General features: G+C 37.4%; 1 protein-coding gene across 1 annotated transcript; it reads right to left on the bottom strand.

Annotated features, from left to right (window-relative positions):
* Nucleotides 1-620: 620 nt before the first annotated feature.
* Nucleotides 621-16,121, bottom strand: LOC149003412 (proteasome subunit beta type-2-A-like). The gene is made up of 3 exons (XM_089136675.1): nt 15,805-16,121; nt 15,553-15,676; nt 621-1,262 (listed from the first exon to the last, which is right to left on the bottom strand). Exons 1-3 carry the CDS (start codon nt 15,960-15,962, stop codon nt 930-932), a joined length of 615 nt encoding a protein of 204 aa, XP_088992801.1. The 5' UTR covers nt 15,963-16,121; the 3' UTR covers nt 621-929.
* Nucleotides 16,122-17,383: the final 1,262 nt, after the last annotated feature.

Genomic DNA, 17,383 nt, shown 5'->3' with positions numbered 1-17,383 from the left:
AGTTACAACTGCAACTGTAAGGTACGGATGCATTTCTTTTTTCTGTTTTCAATAAAAAAGAAAAAAGAATAGCTTTTTCTTTTTTTTTTTTTCGCTTTTTTCGCTTTACATTTAAAGGTTTTTGGAATTATTTACCCCATTAAAAAAAAGAAAAACATTCACAAAATTATGCCTAGACATCCGATGCTAAATCCCATTCGTCTATCCCACTTGGCCACTTCTAACAATAATCAAAGAAAATTTTAAAAATAGAACCTCCAGTGGTTCCTGCCAAAATTTGTGGTGAAAGCAGGTCAGGGGTGGTGATCTTGACTCGGTAGAACTTTAAAAATAGAATCTCCAGTGGGTCCCACATGGATTCCAGGAGAAGACATACTGCCCTTTCGAAGGGAGATGATCCGGACTCCTCACCTCTCTGCCACCACAAAATTGAGTGGGGCCCACATCTATATAACAAAAATAATAATTAAAGATGGGAGTGTCAGTGGATTCCTCATTGACCCTGACAAGAGAGTCCGAATCATTTTGTCTATTGACCACAAATTATAAGAAGCCCACATGATTAGATTGTTAGATTTTTTTTTTTCAAATGCTTTATTATTTTTACTTGTAAGCTCCACATAGTTTGTGATGTAAAGCCGTCGAGAGATAATCCACACTCCTGACAAGGTACCCTCTCCAGGAATTTTGGGTAAACAAGTTCAGAGCTCCGAGACCATAGCAATGAAGGCTATACATAGATAACAAGGACTAGCCCAAAATTAAATCATAATTCTGAAGTAAGCAAATCATTGTTTCCTGTCTACCCTTTAAAAACAGCTTTGAACAGTCAAGCAAGTGAATCAAGTTATGTTCCATAAGAATACCAAATTCTGTTAAGTACAAGAAGACAGGATTGGATAGTAATAAGTGATACAACCAAAATGTGCTTATGCTGAAGCTACAGCACCATCTTTAATGGATTCCCGCCAGGCATGCTCCCTTGCTCCATCCTTGTCCACTATCTTGATCACGAAATTTGGTGGGGCTATGACCAGACGGGTCCTGATTTCCAGTATGCATTTGTCAACCAAATCAATTGCCTCTTCCAATGTCATACCACTGTGGTAGTGTCTGTCCATCATTGACAAAGAGAAAAAAGATCCATAACCAAAGGCTCCTTTCTCGATCTTGTGAAGGGTTGCTATGTAGTCGATGTAGTATAGTGACGGGCCAGTTTCCTTGTCATAGCCAGCCAAAAGAAGGTTGACAGAGTATGGATTCTGGAAAATCAAGAGGGCAAACATTTCAGAAAGAAAGATGATGATAACAGAATTCTCTTTCACAAAAACATATATATAACACAAACACTCTATTCTATTGCCAGGAATGTATTCATTGATGCAGGAGAGATTTTAAAGGTCATAGAACTCTAAACATAGAAGGGATGTTTGCACAATAAACTTAAAGAACCCCTTGCCAAAGTGCACTCCATAAAATAAATGACCACAAGGAAGCAAGTCAACAACTAGGACCAGACACTGGATGAAATTCAAATCCAGCACCACTATCCAATGTGTCACTCCCTGAGTACTCCCATCTTTGTCCCAGGATTTGTGAGTATTGCATATGTTTGTGTGTGCGCGCACATGTGTGTGTTTGAGAGAGACAGAGAGACCCTGCCTGTTTGGGTTGAAGCCAGCACCACATTCACAAAAAATGCTCGCTTAAAAATTCATTTCCCAATTCTGGGACAGTAATCCAAACATTTTACTTCAAATAACACTACAGATTAGAACTTAACTAATGTGACAAATCAAACTAATGAACTGATAATCATATGCTACAATGGTTAGAGCATGAAAGATAGTGAGTTTGCCTAGGAGGACCCATAACCCACAAGTCTGAGGACCGAAACCTGGCTCTCATAGATTAAAGAAAGTTTTCACCACTTATTTTATTCATCCAGAAAAAGAAGCTGGTGAGTTTGCAATCACCATACAAATCCCTATAAGATCAAGTGATCAGCAATGCAAGAACAGAACAATCCATCAGTCCCAGAGACCACAAAGTGCCCAGCCAAAAGAATATTCATGGTTTACTTCAAAAACCAACCAATTTTATCATGAAATCGTAGAGGATAATAATCCCCTCCTATTATAAGATCAAGTCATCAGCAATGCAAGAACAGAACAATCCATCAGTCCCAGAGACCACAAAGTGCCCAGCCAAAAAGAATCTTCATGGTTTACTTCAAAAACCAGCCATTTTTTTTTTTTGGATGAATAAAACCAGCTAATTTTATCATGAAATCGTAGAGGATAATAATCCCCTCATTACATACATTTGCGACCTACACAAATTCCAGTACAAATGGAATAATTTACAGTTATATGACAACTTGAATTACATCTTATGCATCATATCTATCTTACGGATCATTATATGAGCTAACCAAAATTTCCTTTGTCCAATATCCATCAATTTCACCTTCTGATTATGCTGCTTTTTAATCCTTCCCCCTTCCCAGCAAAATCATGCAAAATTTGATTCACAAAAATCTGACAATGACTTAGGCTCTATTTGCCGATTTGGTATAGTTCAAATTTATGATTATTTGATTTATAAACTTAAATTGGTGTATTTGGTATGATTTAGACCCGTTTTTCTCATTAAAATAAATCGATTTAGACCAAATTCACAAATAGACCAGGGACTGTTTAGAATTTATCACCATAAACTGTTAATTTTTTTTATGCGGGAACCATTAATGAACATGTGCAGAATTATTTGGGTTAAAAACGTAAAGCTACAATAAATTAGAACAATACCTTGTTTTAATCTCTCTCTAACCAGCACATTGCTCCCATCACCACACTAACAATATTTTAGGAATATCAAACTAGCTAAAACCAATAAAAGCAAGCCAAAACCAAAACTAAAGCCAATATAAATTTTACAAGGTAAACAGAAAACTAAACTAATGATACATAATATATTATCCACCCAATGGTACCAAACCTACTTCTTCTTACATAATTTATTATGTTTGGTAGTAACCAAACCAAAGTTGTTTATCACTCATAACCTATTATCATAATTGATTATTCATAAATAGATCATAAACATAAATATAATTATGATAAAGAGAGCATTAGTCTGAAAGCAACAATCCTAGGGGCTCAGTCCAACCTAGTCTCCAGCCAATACACATTCCAGCATCTATAGGACCTTTAACTGTGTTTAATTGAATCTCCTCATATAAATAAGTCGTCCCCTAACAAAGGGCTCAGTCTCAACCTAGTCTCTAGACAATACATGCTCCAGCATCTATAAAGACATTTCATCTGCTTAATTGAATCACCCCAAACAGTTGACAAGTCATTCCCCAACAAATTTAGTGAGTAATTTCAATAGTGTATATGTTGGAATCTACTAGGAGTTCAATTAGAGTTTGTATTCATGTAAAATTCTATTTCTTGCAATAGTGTACTTTCCACTTAATTATAAATAGAGGGCTTGAGATCATTGATCAATAAGCCATTTTACCAATATTGGGTTTCTCAACATGGCATCAAAGCCTAAGTTCGATTAGGGAAGAGAAGAAAAGAAAATCTCGAGGAAGACCAGACCTACCTCCATTACCGAGATATCTCTCCAAAAGCTATTGCTGCTGCAATTGTACCATCACCGATGCAACTGAACATCTTCTTCTTCTTGTCAGCAACATCCCATCGCACTTAACAGAGCTTTCACTTCAACCTTGCATCCGCCATCGACCAAAGGAAGGAAAAAAGGGAAGAAAAAAATTCCATCGACTCTATTTGCTTCTTGCAGCAAGACCACGATTTGATTCTTCCATCAAACCATCACCATCGCCTCCACCATCACCAGCAAGACCACGATTTGATTCTTCCATCGAACCATCGCCATCGCCTCCACCATCACCATTGACATCGATCTGCTTCAAGCTTCCAGCGAGACTGCAAGTTGTTTTTTTTTCCAACGAGACTAAGATTTGCTTTCACCATCGATCCATCGCCATCTCCATCACCTCTACCATCACCATCATGTCCCAGGTACACCATCTCCATCGCCTCTGCGATTTGTTTTAAGCCAAGGACGATGATTCTGAAATCCCATTAAGCCCATCGCTTGACTAAACCAGACCAATCCTCCTTTGGCTGAACCATATTTTGTTTTATATATATATACACACACTTATTGATGTTTCAAGGGTTTATACTTTTCAAGGTTTATTATAAAAAATAATAAAATAAAAAAAACTGAATTGTTTTTGAGTTGTTCGGCTACTGCATTCTGCGACGTTTCTGTTACTTCGAAAGGGTGACAACTGAAGAACTGCAAACAATTTTGTGAACATGACAACTATTGATGGTACTCCCATTGGCTCCGAACATTACCCCACTCTTCCTCCTATTTCAATGAGATTTGATGGAACAAATTATTTGATCTGGTCTCGATCTGCTTCACCTAACTATTGCCCAAAGATGGCTTGTTGGACACATTACGGGCACCACCATCAAACCTCCTACCATAGGTATTTTACAGGATAAATGGATCTTGACTAATTCTCTTATTATGTCATTTTTTTTTGAATTCCATGAATCCAAATATTGCTCGTGGATATCTATTACTCGATACTGCAACCTAAATTTGAAAGGCTACTACTAAAACATATGGACAGTTGGAAAATGATGCCCAGATTTATGAGCTTTGGAAAAAGCTTCATGAGACTACCCAAAAAGAACTAATTGTGGCCCACTATTATGCTGAGTTACGATCTCTTTGGCAACAGTTGGATCATTATGGGGATTATCACCCCACTAATCCAGATGATGTGGCTACTTATAGGAACCACATTGATAAGATTCGAGTATATGACTTCTTGGCAGGTTTGAACGTGGAGTACGATCAGATCCGAGTGTAAGTATTAAGTCGTTCTCCCTTTCCTACACTTGAACAATCTTATGCCCTTGTTCAATGTGAGGAAAGCCGCCGTTTAGCAATGTTTTATGCTCCTATTGTGGAGAAATCAGCCTTACAGTCTATTAGCACTACATCTAATTCAGCTAAGGAGAGGAGATTTTCAAGTGTAAGCATTGTCACAAATCATATCATACCAAGGCAAATTATTAGAAGCTCCATGGGAAGCCTACTGATTTTGAGCAAAAAAGAGCACAAAGCCAAAGGCTAATCTTTTTGAGACAGTTGCCACCACACCCCCTCTGCAGACGTTGGTTTTTCACAGAGGAGTTTGCTACTTTGCGACGTATTCTGCAGTCTTCTACTGCCGATACAGCCTCTACCACTGCTTCCTCTACTATCTCCTACCTTGCTACTTCAGGTAAAACTTTTATAGGCTTCCAAGTTTCTTCAATTTCTACTCATTGGATCATTGATACAGGAGCCACAAATCATATGACAGGTTTATCCTCTTTTTTTTTACAATATTCTCCAACTTCTGAAAAGGATAAATTTTGAATTACTGATGGCTTCTATTCTTCCATTGCTGGAAAATGGACCATTCAACATTCTCCATCACTTTCTTTGACTAAAGTTTTATATATTCCCTCTTTCTCTACTAACTCACTCTCTATTAGTAGTCTTACACATGACTTGAATTGTAAAGTAATTTTTTCCCCATCTTACTATGTCTTATAGGATTTGGTCACGGGGAAGGAGATTGGACGTGGTAAACTAGACAATGGATTTTATTTGCTCGAGTCAATTGAAGGATCTACTTTTGCTCTGACCACATCTTTTAATCCGGTCCATTTGGTAACATCAGACCTTCATCAGTGGCACCGTAGACTAGGTCACCCCCTTATAGGAACTCTTAAGAAAATATTTCCTGATTTGGTTTTTTCTTGTAATAAGGTTGATTTTTTTTGTGAAGCCTGTATTTTTGCACAGCAGACTCATTCTACTTATTTACCTTCTCTTCATAATAAAAAATCTATTCCTTTTATGTTCATTCATACTGATGTGTGGGGCCCCTGCCGACGTTAATTTTATTGATTGTCACTCTAGTTCTACATGGATTTATCTTTTAAAACAAAAAAAAATAAGGTTTTCAATGTTTTCGTGATTTTCATAATATGATAAAAATTCAATTCAATGCCCTTGTGAAGATCCTTCGTAGTGACAATGGCACAAAATATATTGATGGTGAATTTCACAAATATCTCTCTAACTTCGACATAATACACCAGACCAGTTGTGTTGATACAGCTACCCAAAATGGGATTGCCGAAAGGAAGAATTAGCATCTTTTAGAGATAGCCCGTTCAATTATGATTGCTATAAATGTACTTGACCAATATTGGAGTGATGCTATACTCACTGCTTCTTACCTTATGAATAGGATGCCCAGTAGGATACTTGGTTTTAAATGTCCTAATGAGATTCTCCAGGGAGTCTCTTCTTTTATTATTCCCCAAAGATTTTTGGATGTGTGTTATGCCAGAATCATAACCCACTAGAGTAAGCTGGCTCCCCGCGGCCTACGTTGCATTTTTTTGGGGTATTCTGCTACTCAGAAAGGGTACAAATGTTATCATCCTCCTTCCAAGAAAACCATTGTATCCATGGATGTAATTTTTAATAAGTCTTGTCCTTACTATACACCTCTCCAGGGGGAAAGTCCTAGATGAGAGGTGTTCTTTCCAACTCTAGATCTTCCTATCACACACCAACACAACTTAAGAGTTCAAGAAGAGTTTCTTGACCAAGGGGAGACTTTGGCTAGTATACTTGAGGACTCTAATCCTCCCCTTTCATTTTTTGAACCATGTGAAGAACCTAGCCAAGGGGAGACCACTCTTGTGAGACACATTGTTGAGGTCTTTCAAAACCAGATTGACCAGAATAAGGAGGTGCAGACTTATCAGAGGAAGAATTACAACCGACTAAAGTAGGTGGAGAAAGGTGATACGTTACCACTTCAGTCTCTTGCTCCAAAATCAGATTCTATTGTTCCCCTTAAGGTATCTTCTTTTGATCTTCCTATTGTTGTTAGAAAATGAGTCAGATCTTGTACTCAACATCCCATAGCTAAATATGTTTCATATAACTCTTTGTTTAATTCCTACCGTGCTTTTATATCCTCTCTATCATCTGTATTTGTTCCTAAAAGTTGGCAGGAAGCCTATGCTGATAAGAGATGGAAGACAGCTATGGTAAATGAAATGCAGGCAATGAAGAAAAATGACACTTGGGAGCTGATTACACTTCCTCCTAGAAAAAAACCCAGTGGGCTGCAAATGGGTGTTTGTGGTTAAACAAAATATGGATAGATTAGTCAACAAGTTGAAAGCTAGACTAGTTGCAAAGGGGTTTACCTAGACCTATGGGATTGATTATCAGGAGACTTTTGCCCTTGTTGCAAAATTAAACATTGTCAAAGTTCTGTTGTCTGTAGCTGTGAACAAAGACTGGAACTTGCACCAACTAGACATAAAGAATGTCTTCTTACATGGGGAGTTAGCAAAAGAAGTCTATATGGAAATCCCACATGGTTTATCCGATGACAATACTGCAAGGAAAGTTTGTCGGTTGAAGAGGTCAATTTATGGTTAAAACAGTCTCCTAGATGCTAGTTTGGATGCCTCCTAAAGGCAATGACTTCTATTGGGTACAAGCAAAACAATGTTGATCATACACTATTTGTCAAGAAGTCAGGTACTAACATCACAGTATCACACTTCTCATTGTCTATGTAGACGATATTATCATCACAGGGAATGATGGTGAAGAAATTCAAAAGTTGAAGGACTTTCTTGGCAGAGAGTTTAAAATTAAAGATCTAGGGAAGTTACAGTGTTTCTTAGGGATTGAGGAGGCTCGATCAAAGAAAGGTATATTCCTATCCCAAAGAAAGTATGTCATAGATTTATTTTCAGAAGTGGGAATTGTTAAAAAACAAGCATTAAATAATCAAAACAGCAACTGAACTTGAACAAAGAAAAGAGAGCTAAACTTAAAGAGAAGAGAGATGAAGAACTAGTAGAAGAGGCTTGTGATTCTTGCTTTAGAGTCTAGAATCACGAAAGAAAAAAAATAAAAAAAAATTTAAATGAATCCGATACAACCGAGAACAAGTAATTGTCCTGTCAGAAAAGGAAGCAAAATTTATTTACTTGTCCCACACCTAAAATAGAAAGTTCTAAAAGTAGAAACTACCACCAAAATAGAAACTATGCTTTCTAAAAACTCTCAAAACTTATGTAGCAAGACTCCCACATTAGAAATAGAAAATATAATAAAAACAATAGCATGATACCATTAATAGTAAAAGTAGTTTTTATTGTTCACGTGAAGAAAACTCCCAAATTTACATATACTTCAACACTCCCCTCAACTGGAGTGTACCATTCCCCCTCCCGTGAAGGGATTACTCGTGGACAATTAATGAGGACCATACATTTTAAAGTGACACCCAGTAGTGATAATACTAAAAGTAGAAGCATACACCCACGACAGTCTTGTTCACCAAGGGGGAAAAATGGATCTCCAAAGGCGGGAGCAAATTAGTCAATTTCAAGTTACTAAACCCATAGAAAAAAATTCGATGGAAACTCAAGTTTCGACCAGGTGGAAATGGGAAATCTAGGTGGGAAACTTGGAAATTTCAAGGAAACTTAAGACTTTTTCGTGCAAGTTTTAGTAAGAATAAAGTTTCAACAGGTTTTAAGGAGTATTTTAGGGTGGGACTTTGCATTTAAGCTAATTAGAGTATAAAGAACACATTCGTTGTATTTTGCTAAAAATCAATGTAGATTGTCATTCGATGTACATAACATCAATGTAGAGTTGTCTGAAAAGTACACTATAAAACTTAACTACTTAAGTACATAACACTCAGATATATAATTTCTAACTTCAAAACATGAAATAAAAAGAAAAAACTGGCAGCCAAAGAAGAAAGTACAACGCTTAGTGCCAGTTAGAGGAGTGCCAAGAGTGGATCTTAACGAAGAGAGAGCTAAGAAGTAGATAAGACTAGTTACATCATCTCCTCCAACCAACGAACATAGACATCTTATAACATTTTATGCCTATGGTTGTCTAGAAAAGGAAACAAAATATTACAATTAGTAACTTTATAACTATTGGTCATCCACTATGCCTAAGATGACTCCCACATTAGAAATAGAAAATATAATAAAAACAATAGATGAAGAACCAAAACAAACAGAATGTTGGGGGTAAAGCGTTGATACCCCAGAAGGGAGCTATTTGAAAGGGAAAGATGGAGGGGTATGTCGTGGTATTTAAGGAAACATGAAAGATACAAAAAAATTGAAAATTTGAGAAAGCTACAAAACTTCGGGAAAAAGTCCTAGGCTTCCATGAAATTTTCCAAGTTTCCACAAAATTTTCCAGGTTTTTATGAAATTTCCTAGGTTTCCACGAAATTTCATAAGTTTCCACGAAATTTCCCATGTTTCCCACGAAATTTGGGAATTTTTTCCTCATGAACAATTTGGTCCAGCTTGGTTGAACCAAGTTTCGACAGGTTTCGAGGTTTTGACAAGTTTCGACAAAATTTTGACTGTTTCAATCAAAATTTGGGCTTTTTTTCCAATCTCCTAGTTTTTCGTTTCAAGGTTCCAAAAATGGGAAATTTTGCAAGTACTTAAAATGTAATTTTGTATCTAGAATATAATTTATACTTCAAAACATCAAATACTAGTTACTAAAAAGAAAGTACAACACCAAGAGGAGAAAGAACACACCCCAACAACACAACACCCATGACATTTTTATGCCATGGTTGTAAGGTAAGAAAAAAAAAAAAAAGGAAGGCTTTATCGTTATTTAAGGAAACATGAAAGAAGCAAAAAATAAATGGGAAAGCACAAAACGGGAAAGTCGCCTACGAATCCGGATGAATTTCCTGAATATAAAGTTATGGTTCGAAATTTGGGATTTTTTTGAGCTACTATGGTTGAAAAGCTTGAACCGTTTCAAGATATTGGAGTCCAAATTGGGTTTTCCAAACCCTATGATGTTCAATATTGTGACAACAATTTTGTTCTATGATTATACCTTTGTTGGAGGTAATCTAGTTACTTGGAGAAATAAGAAACAAAATGTGGTAGCTTTATTAGTATGATCGAATATAAAGCTATGGTTCGTAGAGTGACAGGTTTTTTGTCAAAGGAAAGCTGGAACAAGGGTTTATCTCCATGCCTTTTGTAAGATCTGGACACCAAGTAGCAGATGTTTTCACTAAGGGATTGAAAGAAAGAGATCTCCTTCCTATTGTAGGCAAGTTGGGCATGACTAATATCTATGCCTCAACTTGAGGGGGAATGTTGGATTCTACTAAGAGTTCAATTAGAGTTTGTATTCATGTAAAATTCTATTTCTTGCAATAGTGTACTTTCCATTTAATTATAAATAGAGGGCTTGAGATCATTGATCACTAAGCCATTTTACCAATATCGGGTTTCTCAACATTATTATCAGATCTAGCTGAAATAATAAGATGCAACATACAAGACAAAGGTACAAATTAATATCTATTGAATCCATAATTGGTTTTGAGTCCTCCAAAGGCATAAGAGCTTGGTTTTATTCCTAATAGATTGCTATGGGGGTCACTAGCAGGGAGAAGAATCTGCATCACATGAGAGAGATGGTGTAAAACATGATCGCAATTACATGGATACGAACAACTTCGCCCATCTAACACGTTACATTTTGAAACTAATCTCTTACCCTCACATGACTATTGATGCTTCAGCCACTAGAACAAGTATGCCAGGGCTGGTGGTAAATGCTCTACATCCACTCAAAGCTTAATCGTAGTAATAGCAGTTTTCATACAATCATTGGGAAGTCTTAAGTGGTGGAATGATGAAGTTCTAGCAGCCATTACACCTTTAAAAAAATTCTAATTTTTTAATGCTAGGCAAAGGACCAGAGAATGGGGAGAATTTAAAAAGAAGATAGTATGGAAAATAGTGACTACGAAGTATGACAACTGCAATTCAACTAGTTTGCTGAAACTCATCTAGAAAATCTCCTGTAAGATGATTCGATCTAGGTTATTTGGGTGTACTCTCATCTTCTAATATCTGACTCCATTCGGGTTGCCACTCCCCCTTCTAACCCCTCTTAAATCTGGATGAAGATCCTTCTGTTGAGACCCCCTGCCCTCTCTGCCATGGATCAAGATCTCGCTCTCGAGCAAGATCTTACCCCTTTCAAAAACCGAGATCCCAACTGAGTTGGCAAGATCTTGGTCGAGATATGGTCTTCTTTTTTTTAGCCAACTCGATAGCCCATCTTGGTGGGTTTTACGGTCTAGGTTGAGCTCAAACTTTGCAGTTAGCCTAATTTAGGCATTCTGAACACACCGATGGCCTTGGATTTGTAAGAAAACGACCCCAAGTATGAGTTCTAAGTCGACTATCCATATGAGTATCACAATATCGACTCTCGAGAATAGAATAATAAAATTATACAACCATTAGAAATTTTATACACGTCATAACTCATAAGTTCATAAGAAAGGCATAGAATGATGGATCTTCCTTTGGTGTTGTAGATGTGTTCAGAGCAACTGGAAGTGAAAATCCAGCTGAAATTCGCAAAAAATGGGGCAAAAATTGAGAGTTCCAACAAGATATGGCGAGATCTCGTCTTGCCTTCTTAAAAAAGCGAGATATCTTGCAAGATCTCATCAAGATCTCAAACCATGCTCTCTACTATGTCCACCCTAGTTTCTAATGTCTCCTCTCTTCTTCTAGCTCGACCATTGGCAACTGATGGGCATTATCTATAACCTCCTTGGTCCTCACTGTCTATAAGTCTCGTATCCCCAAATCCACTAACCTCTCTAACTTCATTTCTAATGGTTCTTGTTCCCCTCCTCATCCCAATCTCATTCGAGTCTCACACAAGTTTTGACCTCTCTTCCCTCCCCCACCTTCACGCCTTCCCCCATGATAGAAGCATCAGGCTCTCGACCCCTTTGTGACCCCACTTCCTTTGCCAAGAACCTTACATGTACCCCTAAGCCAAACAATCTAGAGGTCCCCCCTAAGTATGGTTCAAAGGTCAAATCCCTTGGCACTCCCTCACAATTTGGAGATCCCACAACCATTGCCTTCCCACCCAATCTTTTCTTATCCACCACCACATTCTAGCTAACCCAATTGTACCCTTTGCTAGAATGGATCAGAATATCCAGACAACCCTACACCAGCCCCTTCTCCTATTCCCTCTAGAGAAACAACCTATCCTCCATGTGGCCCTTCTCTCAGCGTTCCTTGGATTGGCCTTTAATTTTGAGATCCTTCTCTAGCTCTTCTATCTGTGACCTACAAGGTAGGCTAGTTCTTGGGGCTGCTGTTCATCAGTTATGGTGGGACAAGAACCTTAGGAGATGGACCTCCTCCTCTAGATCACTGGACACAATTTGAAAAGCCATCTACTTTGATGTCTTCTCTAACTTATAGCTGCTTCCCATCCCCCTATTGAGTGCACCCCAAGGAACCGCCACATTGTTGTTGCCTGGGGTTTAAACTCTTCCCTCCCCCTTCTTATATTCTCTCTTCTTCCCCTTCCAGCATTTTTGGCAATGAATGCATCCAAAAAACAAAACAAAAAAGGAAGGAGAAAAAAGAAAAACCAACAACTAAGGCATTAGATGGACGCCTAGGCAATAAGGCAGTTGTAAGGATAACGACCTTGTACATAAAATAAAAGCTTTAACTTCCTTTTTGTAAAAATACAAATGGGTTTCTAATGTAAAATCATTCTTTTCAAAGTAGCTGCTCCTTATCTCCTCCTCCTCTCCTCCTGTTTGTCTTTACTAGGAAGTTTCAGATTTGTATATAAAGGAATACTAAACAGTAACTAATGTTACAAAGGATGAGAGTAGCAGATTTGTAAATAAACTATCAAAAGTACAAGATGAATAATAATATTTCTAGGAAAAGGGACAAATTTGGAACAGCATAAAAAAATAAGGGCAAAGAAGGCATAGAAAAACTGGGGTAAAGTTGGATAGAGGGTCTAAATGCAAGATATTGTGGGAATCATCTTCAATCTTCAATCAGCAGCATGAGAGGGGAGGAAATCAAAGTTAGAGTTTGGCCTGACATTTCACTAACTCAAAGGTCCACTAATTTTAACTCATTAACAAAATGACAGACCCGGGCAGAGGTTTTAGTTTCTGACTGAACTCATGAAGACCACTCTCAAGTCTGAAGTCTCTCTTAAGAAACCAAGTTACACAGGATGTAGCTCACTGGGGAAGTATCAGCACATAAAATTTGGAAAAAAAAAAAGAAGAAGAATCGGAAGAGATCCATTGATCCAAAATTGGACCATAGTACCATTTTACAGGAATGGAAACAGTAACACAGAATCCCTTCAAGTAAAGATAGGAAAATAATAGAGAAAGCAAGTAGGTAGCACCCTGAGATAGGAGAAATCAAGACCAACAAGGAGAGTAAAGGAAAGTAGCAGCCACCTTTCACTGCACAAACTTAATGTAAGCCAGTAAGCCTCAAAATGTTGAAAATCTCATCTCAATCCTTTGGCACATGCTGTTTTATAGAATTAAATAAGAGAGTTTTAATCCAATCACGAAACTGAAAGTAAAAGTTAACTCTAACTCTATCCAGATTCCAACAGCAATAAAAGGAAGCTCACACAATACAGAACATGCTCCAAGGGAAGTAGTTAAAAAAAAAAGGCATGCATAGGATAGGACAAGTAACAAGTATGAACAGCTCTAAATATGGCTGACAGGAGAAAAAATTAAGATCCATGGAGCCAACCCCATTTAGTTTGGATAAGGTTGAATTAAGTTGACTTCACCATTTTGGGTAATCTAGTGTCAAACTTCTTGACATATATCAACTATAAGATCCACCACCTAGTTGATTTATAGATTATTCCATTTCCTTGACAAAGACATAGATTTGTAATTTTAAGAACTGCAATCTGTTTATACTCAAATTATGTTTCACTTAATTGTTAAGATGCCTCAAAGGAATTTCCCATCTACTTTACCAAGCTCAAACTTCTTCAATTGTCAGCAGTTTTAACACTTCCTTTTGGTTTCATTACAAAACAACAAAAAAACTCAGCCTTATCCAAACTTAATGGGGATACTTACATGGATCCAGCAAAAATAGAGCCAAACTCAATTATTGGAGACACACACATGAGAGACCATGATAAGGGATGAAAGTAAGAGGATGTAGGCACAGGCAACAAAGTCAGGAGAATCTCAGTTACATGTGATCTCTTACATAGATCCTCACCCTCTAGCAAACTCTATCTGAGGTCATACTAGGTACAGGATCCAAACGGTTTATATCATTCACAACTTCTCCCATGGTCATTTTAGGTCTGCTCTTAACTCATTTTGCTCCTCCAACTGGAATCATATATTTTTTTTAATGAAAAACCGAAATCATATCACTCCTCACTGTTGTCCCCATGTCTCCGTCGAGCATGACCATAACATCTCAAATGACTCTCTTTGAACTTAATACTGATCAGGGCAAGTCCCAAGTCAATCCTAATATGATCTTCCATACATTATCCTTCCTAGAGTTCCCAAACATCTATCTCAACATACATATCTCTAGATCACATAGCTTCTTAATATGACACTTCTTAACTGCCTAACATTTAGCTTCATACATCTTGAAACATGGAATGACTTCATTCATTCACAGGATTTGAGGGACTAGCAACAAATTGCACCAGCAATAACATGGCAAAAAACAGGTGATTCACCTTATGACTGACCAGCAAAATACACTTACTTTGAAGAAGAAAAAGGTCTCACTTCCAAAGAATAAATGTCATGATAAGTCAACCTGCCCTGCCAGTTAAAAAGAAAGATCCAGTTCTAGCCCTCCAGGGCACTAAGTGCACTGACTACCCCTCTTACTCCCTGCACTCTCACCCTCCCCCATAACTTGTAGCTCTGTAGCCTGAGTAGGACTGTGCAGGAAGGCTAGGGATTCATACATAAAAGGAGACCTTAATTGACAATTCAAAGGAAGCTAATGTCTCTCATAATGTAGGAAAGGCAAATTGAGAGGGGAGGGGGGGGGGGGGAATATGAGGTTAGAGAAAATCTAAGAACAAAAATAACCTCTTTGAAAAGGTTATCCTTAGTTGTGTTGCTCAGCAGTTATATGGGAAGAAGCAGAGAAATGGAAGTTGGGAGATCGTCTCCTTAACTTCTCAAAAAAACATGGGAAAACCAAGTTGGCAAATAGATCATGGAGCCCGTCATATCATTTTCCTCGTTGTTTTCTGGGCACAACCAAAAACTAGATGGAAGAAATTTCTTCTCACCAGTCATTCGTAGAAGTTAAGACTATAATTAACAAAATAGAACTCAAACCCTAAATAGTTTCCGCCGTCTGATCTTAGCATTCATAATCGATCAGAACCAACCAAAATAAAGGGTTAAGAAAACCTTTAGCCCTAAAAACCTATAAAACTCCATGAAACCATACAACAAGCAAAAAAACAGAAGCAAACAGAAACAATCATGAAAAGGACCTTTCTCAAAGCGGTGGCGAGCTCATTTCGCGTGAAATTAGCAGTGGCTGCCGTCGTCAACGGGATCCCATTGCGGAACTGATACAAAGCTACATTCTTCTGTATATATTCCGTAAATTGAACTCTGCAATATTGTTAAGAGAAGCCAAATTTCACAAACCATGACTAAATAAAAGGCAATCAAACACGATCAATTCTTCAAATCTAGAATATCACAGTGAGATATAAAGAGAGAAAGTGAGAGAACAGGACCTGTCACCGCTCTCACCACTAGCTCCCAAAAGCTTGTGAGAATCGAGAATCATAATCTTGTCTTCGTTGGTTTTATGAACCAATATGCTGTTCACTGCAGATGAATCGGCAACCACCAGTGCAAATCCGTTCCCAACGAGTCCGAAAACACACTCCATCGCTCAACTTTTTTCTTCTCTTCTCCTTTTCCCTTATTACTTTGTTCTTCTCTGTATTAAGCTTCCAGCTTTGAGACCTAGAATAAAAGAGGGTGTGTTTGGGTAGTGGCGAGTCCTGGCGACTTGAGGGACAAGAAAACTAGAGAAAGAAGTGTGGAAGACGACTGAACTAAACGTCGGAATTTTCAAATGATCACGGGGTAGTTTGGTCATTTATCTTGATACCATTCTGAGCCTCCCAGTGGACTGGAGAGAATGGTGTTAATGGGCCGGGTTGGGCCAATCGAAGCCCGGAATTTTATCCGGTCCAATTCTTTTAAATAAATGAATTATACATTTTTCTTGTGGATGGATGACATGTGTCCAAATATTACATCAATGGGTTGAGGTTTATTTACAAGTTACATCAAGAGTTGTGATTAAAGTTATAAATAAATTGATATGACTTGAAAGACCCCGTGGGGAAGAATGTCTCCACCCAAATAGCCACTTTCGAGACGGATATTATCTTCTAAACCCAACCTTAACATAGGGTCTTAAGTGGATCCCCCTTACGGGGACCCAATGCTGGTTTCTTTTCTTTTTTCTTTTTTTAGGGTAGAACAAGAACCCAACAATCAATCTAACACAAGATGAAATTTAAAAAGGTTTTTGGTTTGAGGATTTGTTTATGGAGGATCATCCATCAAGCCATGCATTTGGGTGGTGGGAGCTTGAGTGGGATGAGCAAGTTTTCGCTTTGCCACCTTGTAGTGATTAATTGGGGGTATTTGGTTAAATAATTGTCATTATTAGGGTTTTTATAGAGACATTAAGACCAATGAGATATTGAATTCAAACTTCTACCCCTCCACACCGTCCCTTTTAACATCCCTTGGTTCTATGAGCCACCAGTCCTATGACTAGTTTGATGATGATAAATAATAATAATATAAGGTCAAGTAGGGCTAAACCCAAATCCTATCCTATCAAGACTTATTTTGTAACCCAAATTTGTCCTTCGGGTTAAAAAATTGGTTGGGTTTGGGTTGGTTCTGACCGATAGAGTTTTGTTGACACTTGTACCAAAGAGAAAATTATTCAAATAATTTTTTTATTTAAATTTAATTTTCTTATTTTTATATAAAAAAATTACTTGAAATATGTGATTGTTTTTGTAGAAAACTAGATTTTCTACTAAAATAACTATAAAAAGTTGTTAAATTCTTAACTTTCAAACCTAGGCCTCACAAATAAAATGGTAAAAATGTCGCTAGGTAATTGAAAACTTATATTCGATCTTTATCATTCACTCATCGCCTTAGATTTATGGCTTGTTTGGAAGGCGGGAAAAAAAAAAAAAAAAAAAAAAAAAAAAAAAAAAAAAATGTCTTTGTTAAAAAAAAATTAAAAGATTGTACTTGCTTTAATCAAGAGTGTTA

Source organism: Hakea prostrata, chromosome 10, assembly GCF_041222555.1.
Source record: "Hakea prostrata isolate BN-2017 chromosome 10, UWA_Hpros_2, whole genome shotgun sequence".
Classification (NCBI taxonomy): domain Eukaryota; kingdom Viridiplantae; phylum Streptophyta; class Magnoliopsida; order Proteales; family Proteaceae; genus Hakea; species Hakea prostrata.
This window is presented reverse-complemented; position numbering and strand designations above follow the sequence as displayed.

Coding starts and splice junctions, on each gene's coding strand:
- LOC149003412 (XM_089136675.1), bottom strand. CDS start 15,962: ATGGAGTGTGTTTTCGGACTCGTTGGGAACGGATTTGCACTGGTGGTT. Junction 15,677..15,804: donor AGTGGTGAGAGCGGTGACAG/GTCCTGTTCTCT, acceptor ACAATATTGCAG/AGTTCAATTTACGGAATATA. Junction 1,263..15,552: donor TCGCCACCGCTTTGAGAAAG/GTCCTTTTCATG, acceptor TTGATTTTCCAG/AATCCATACTCTGTCAACCT.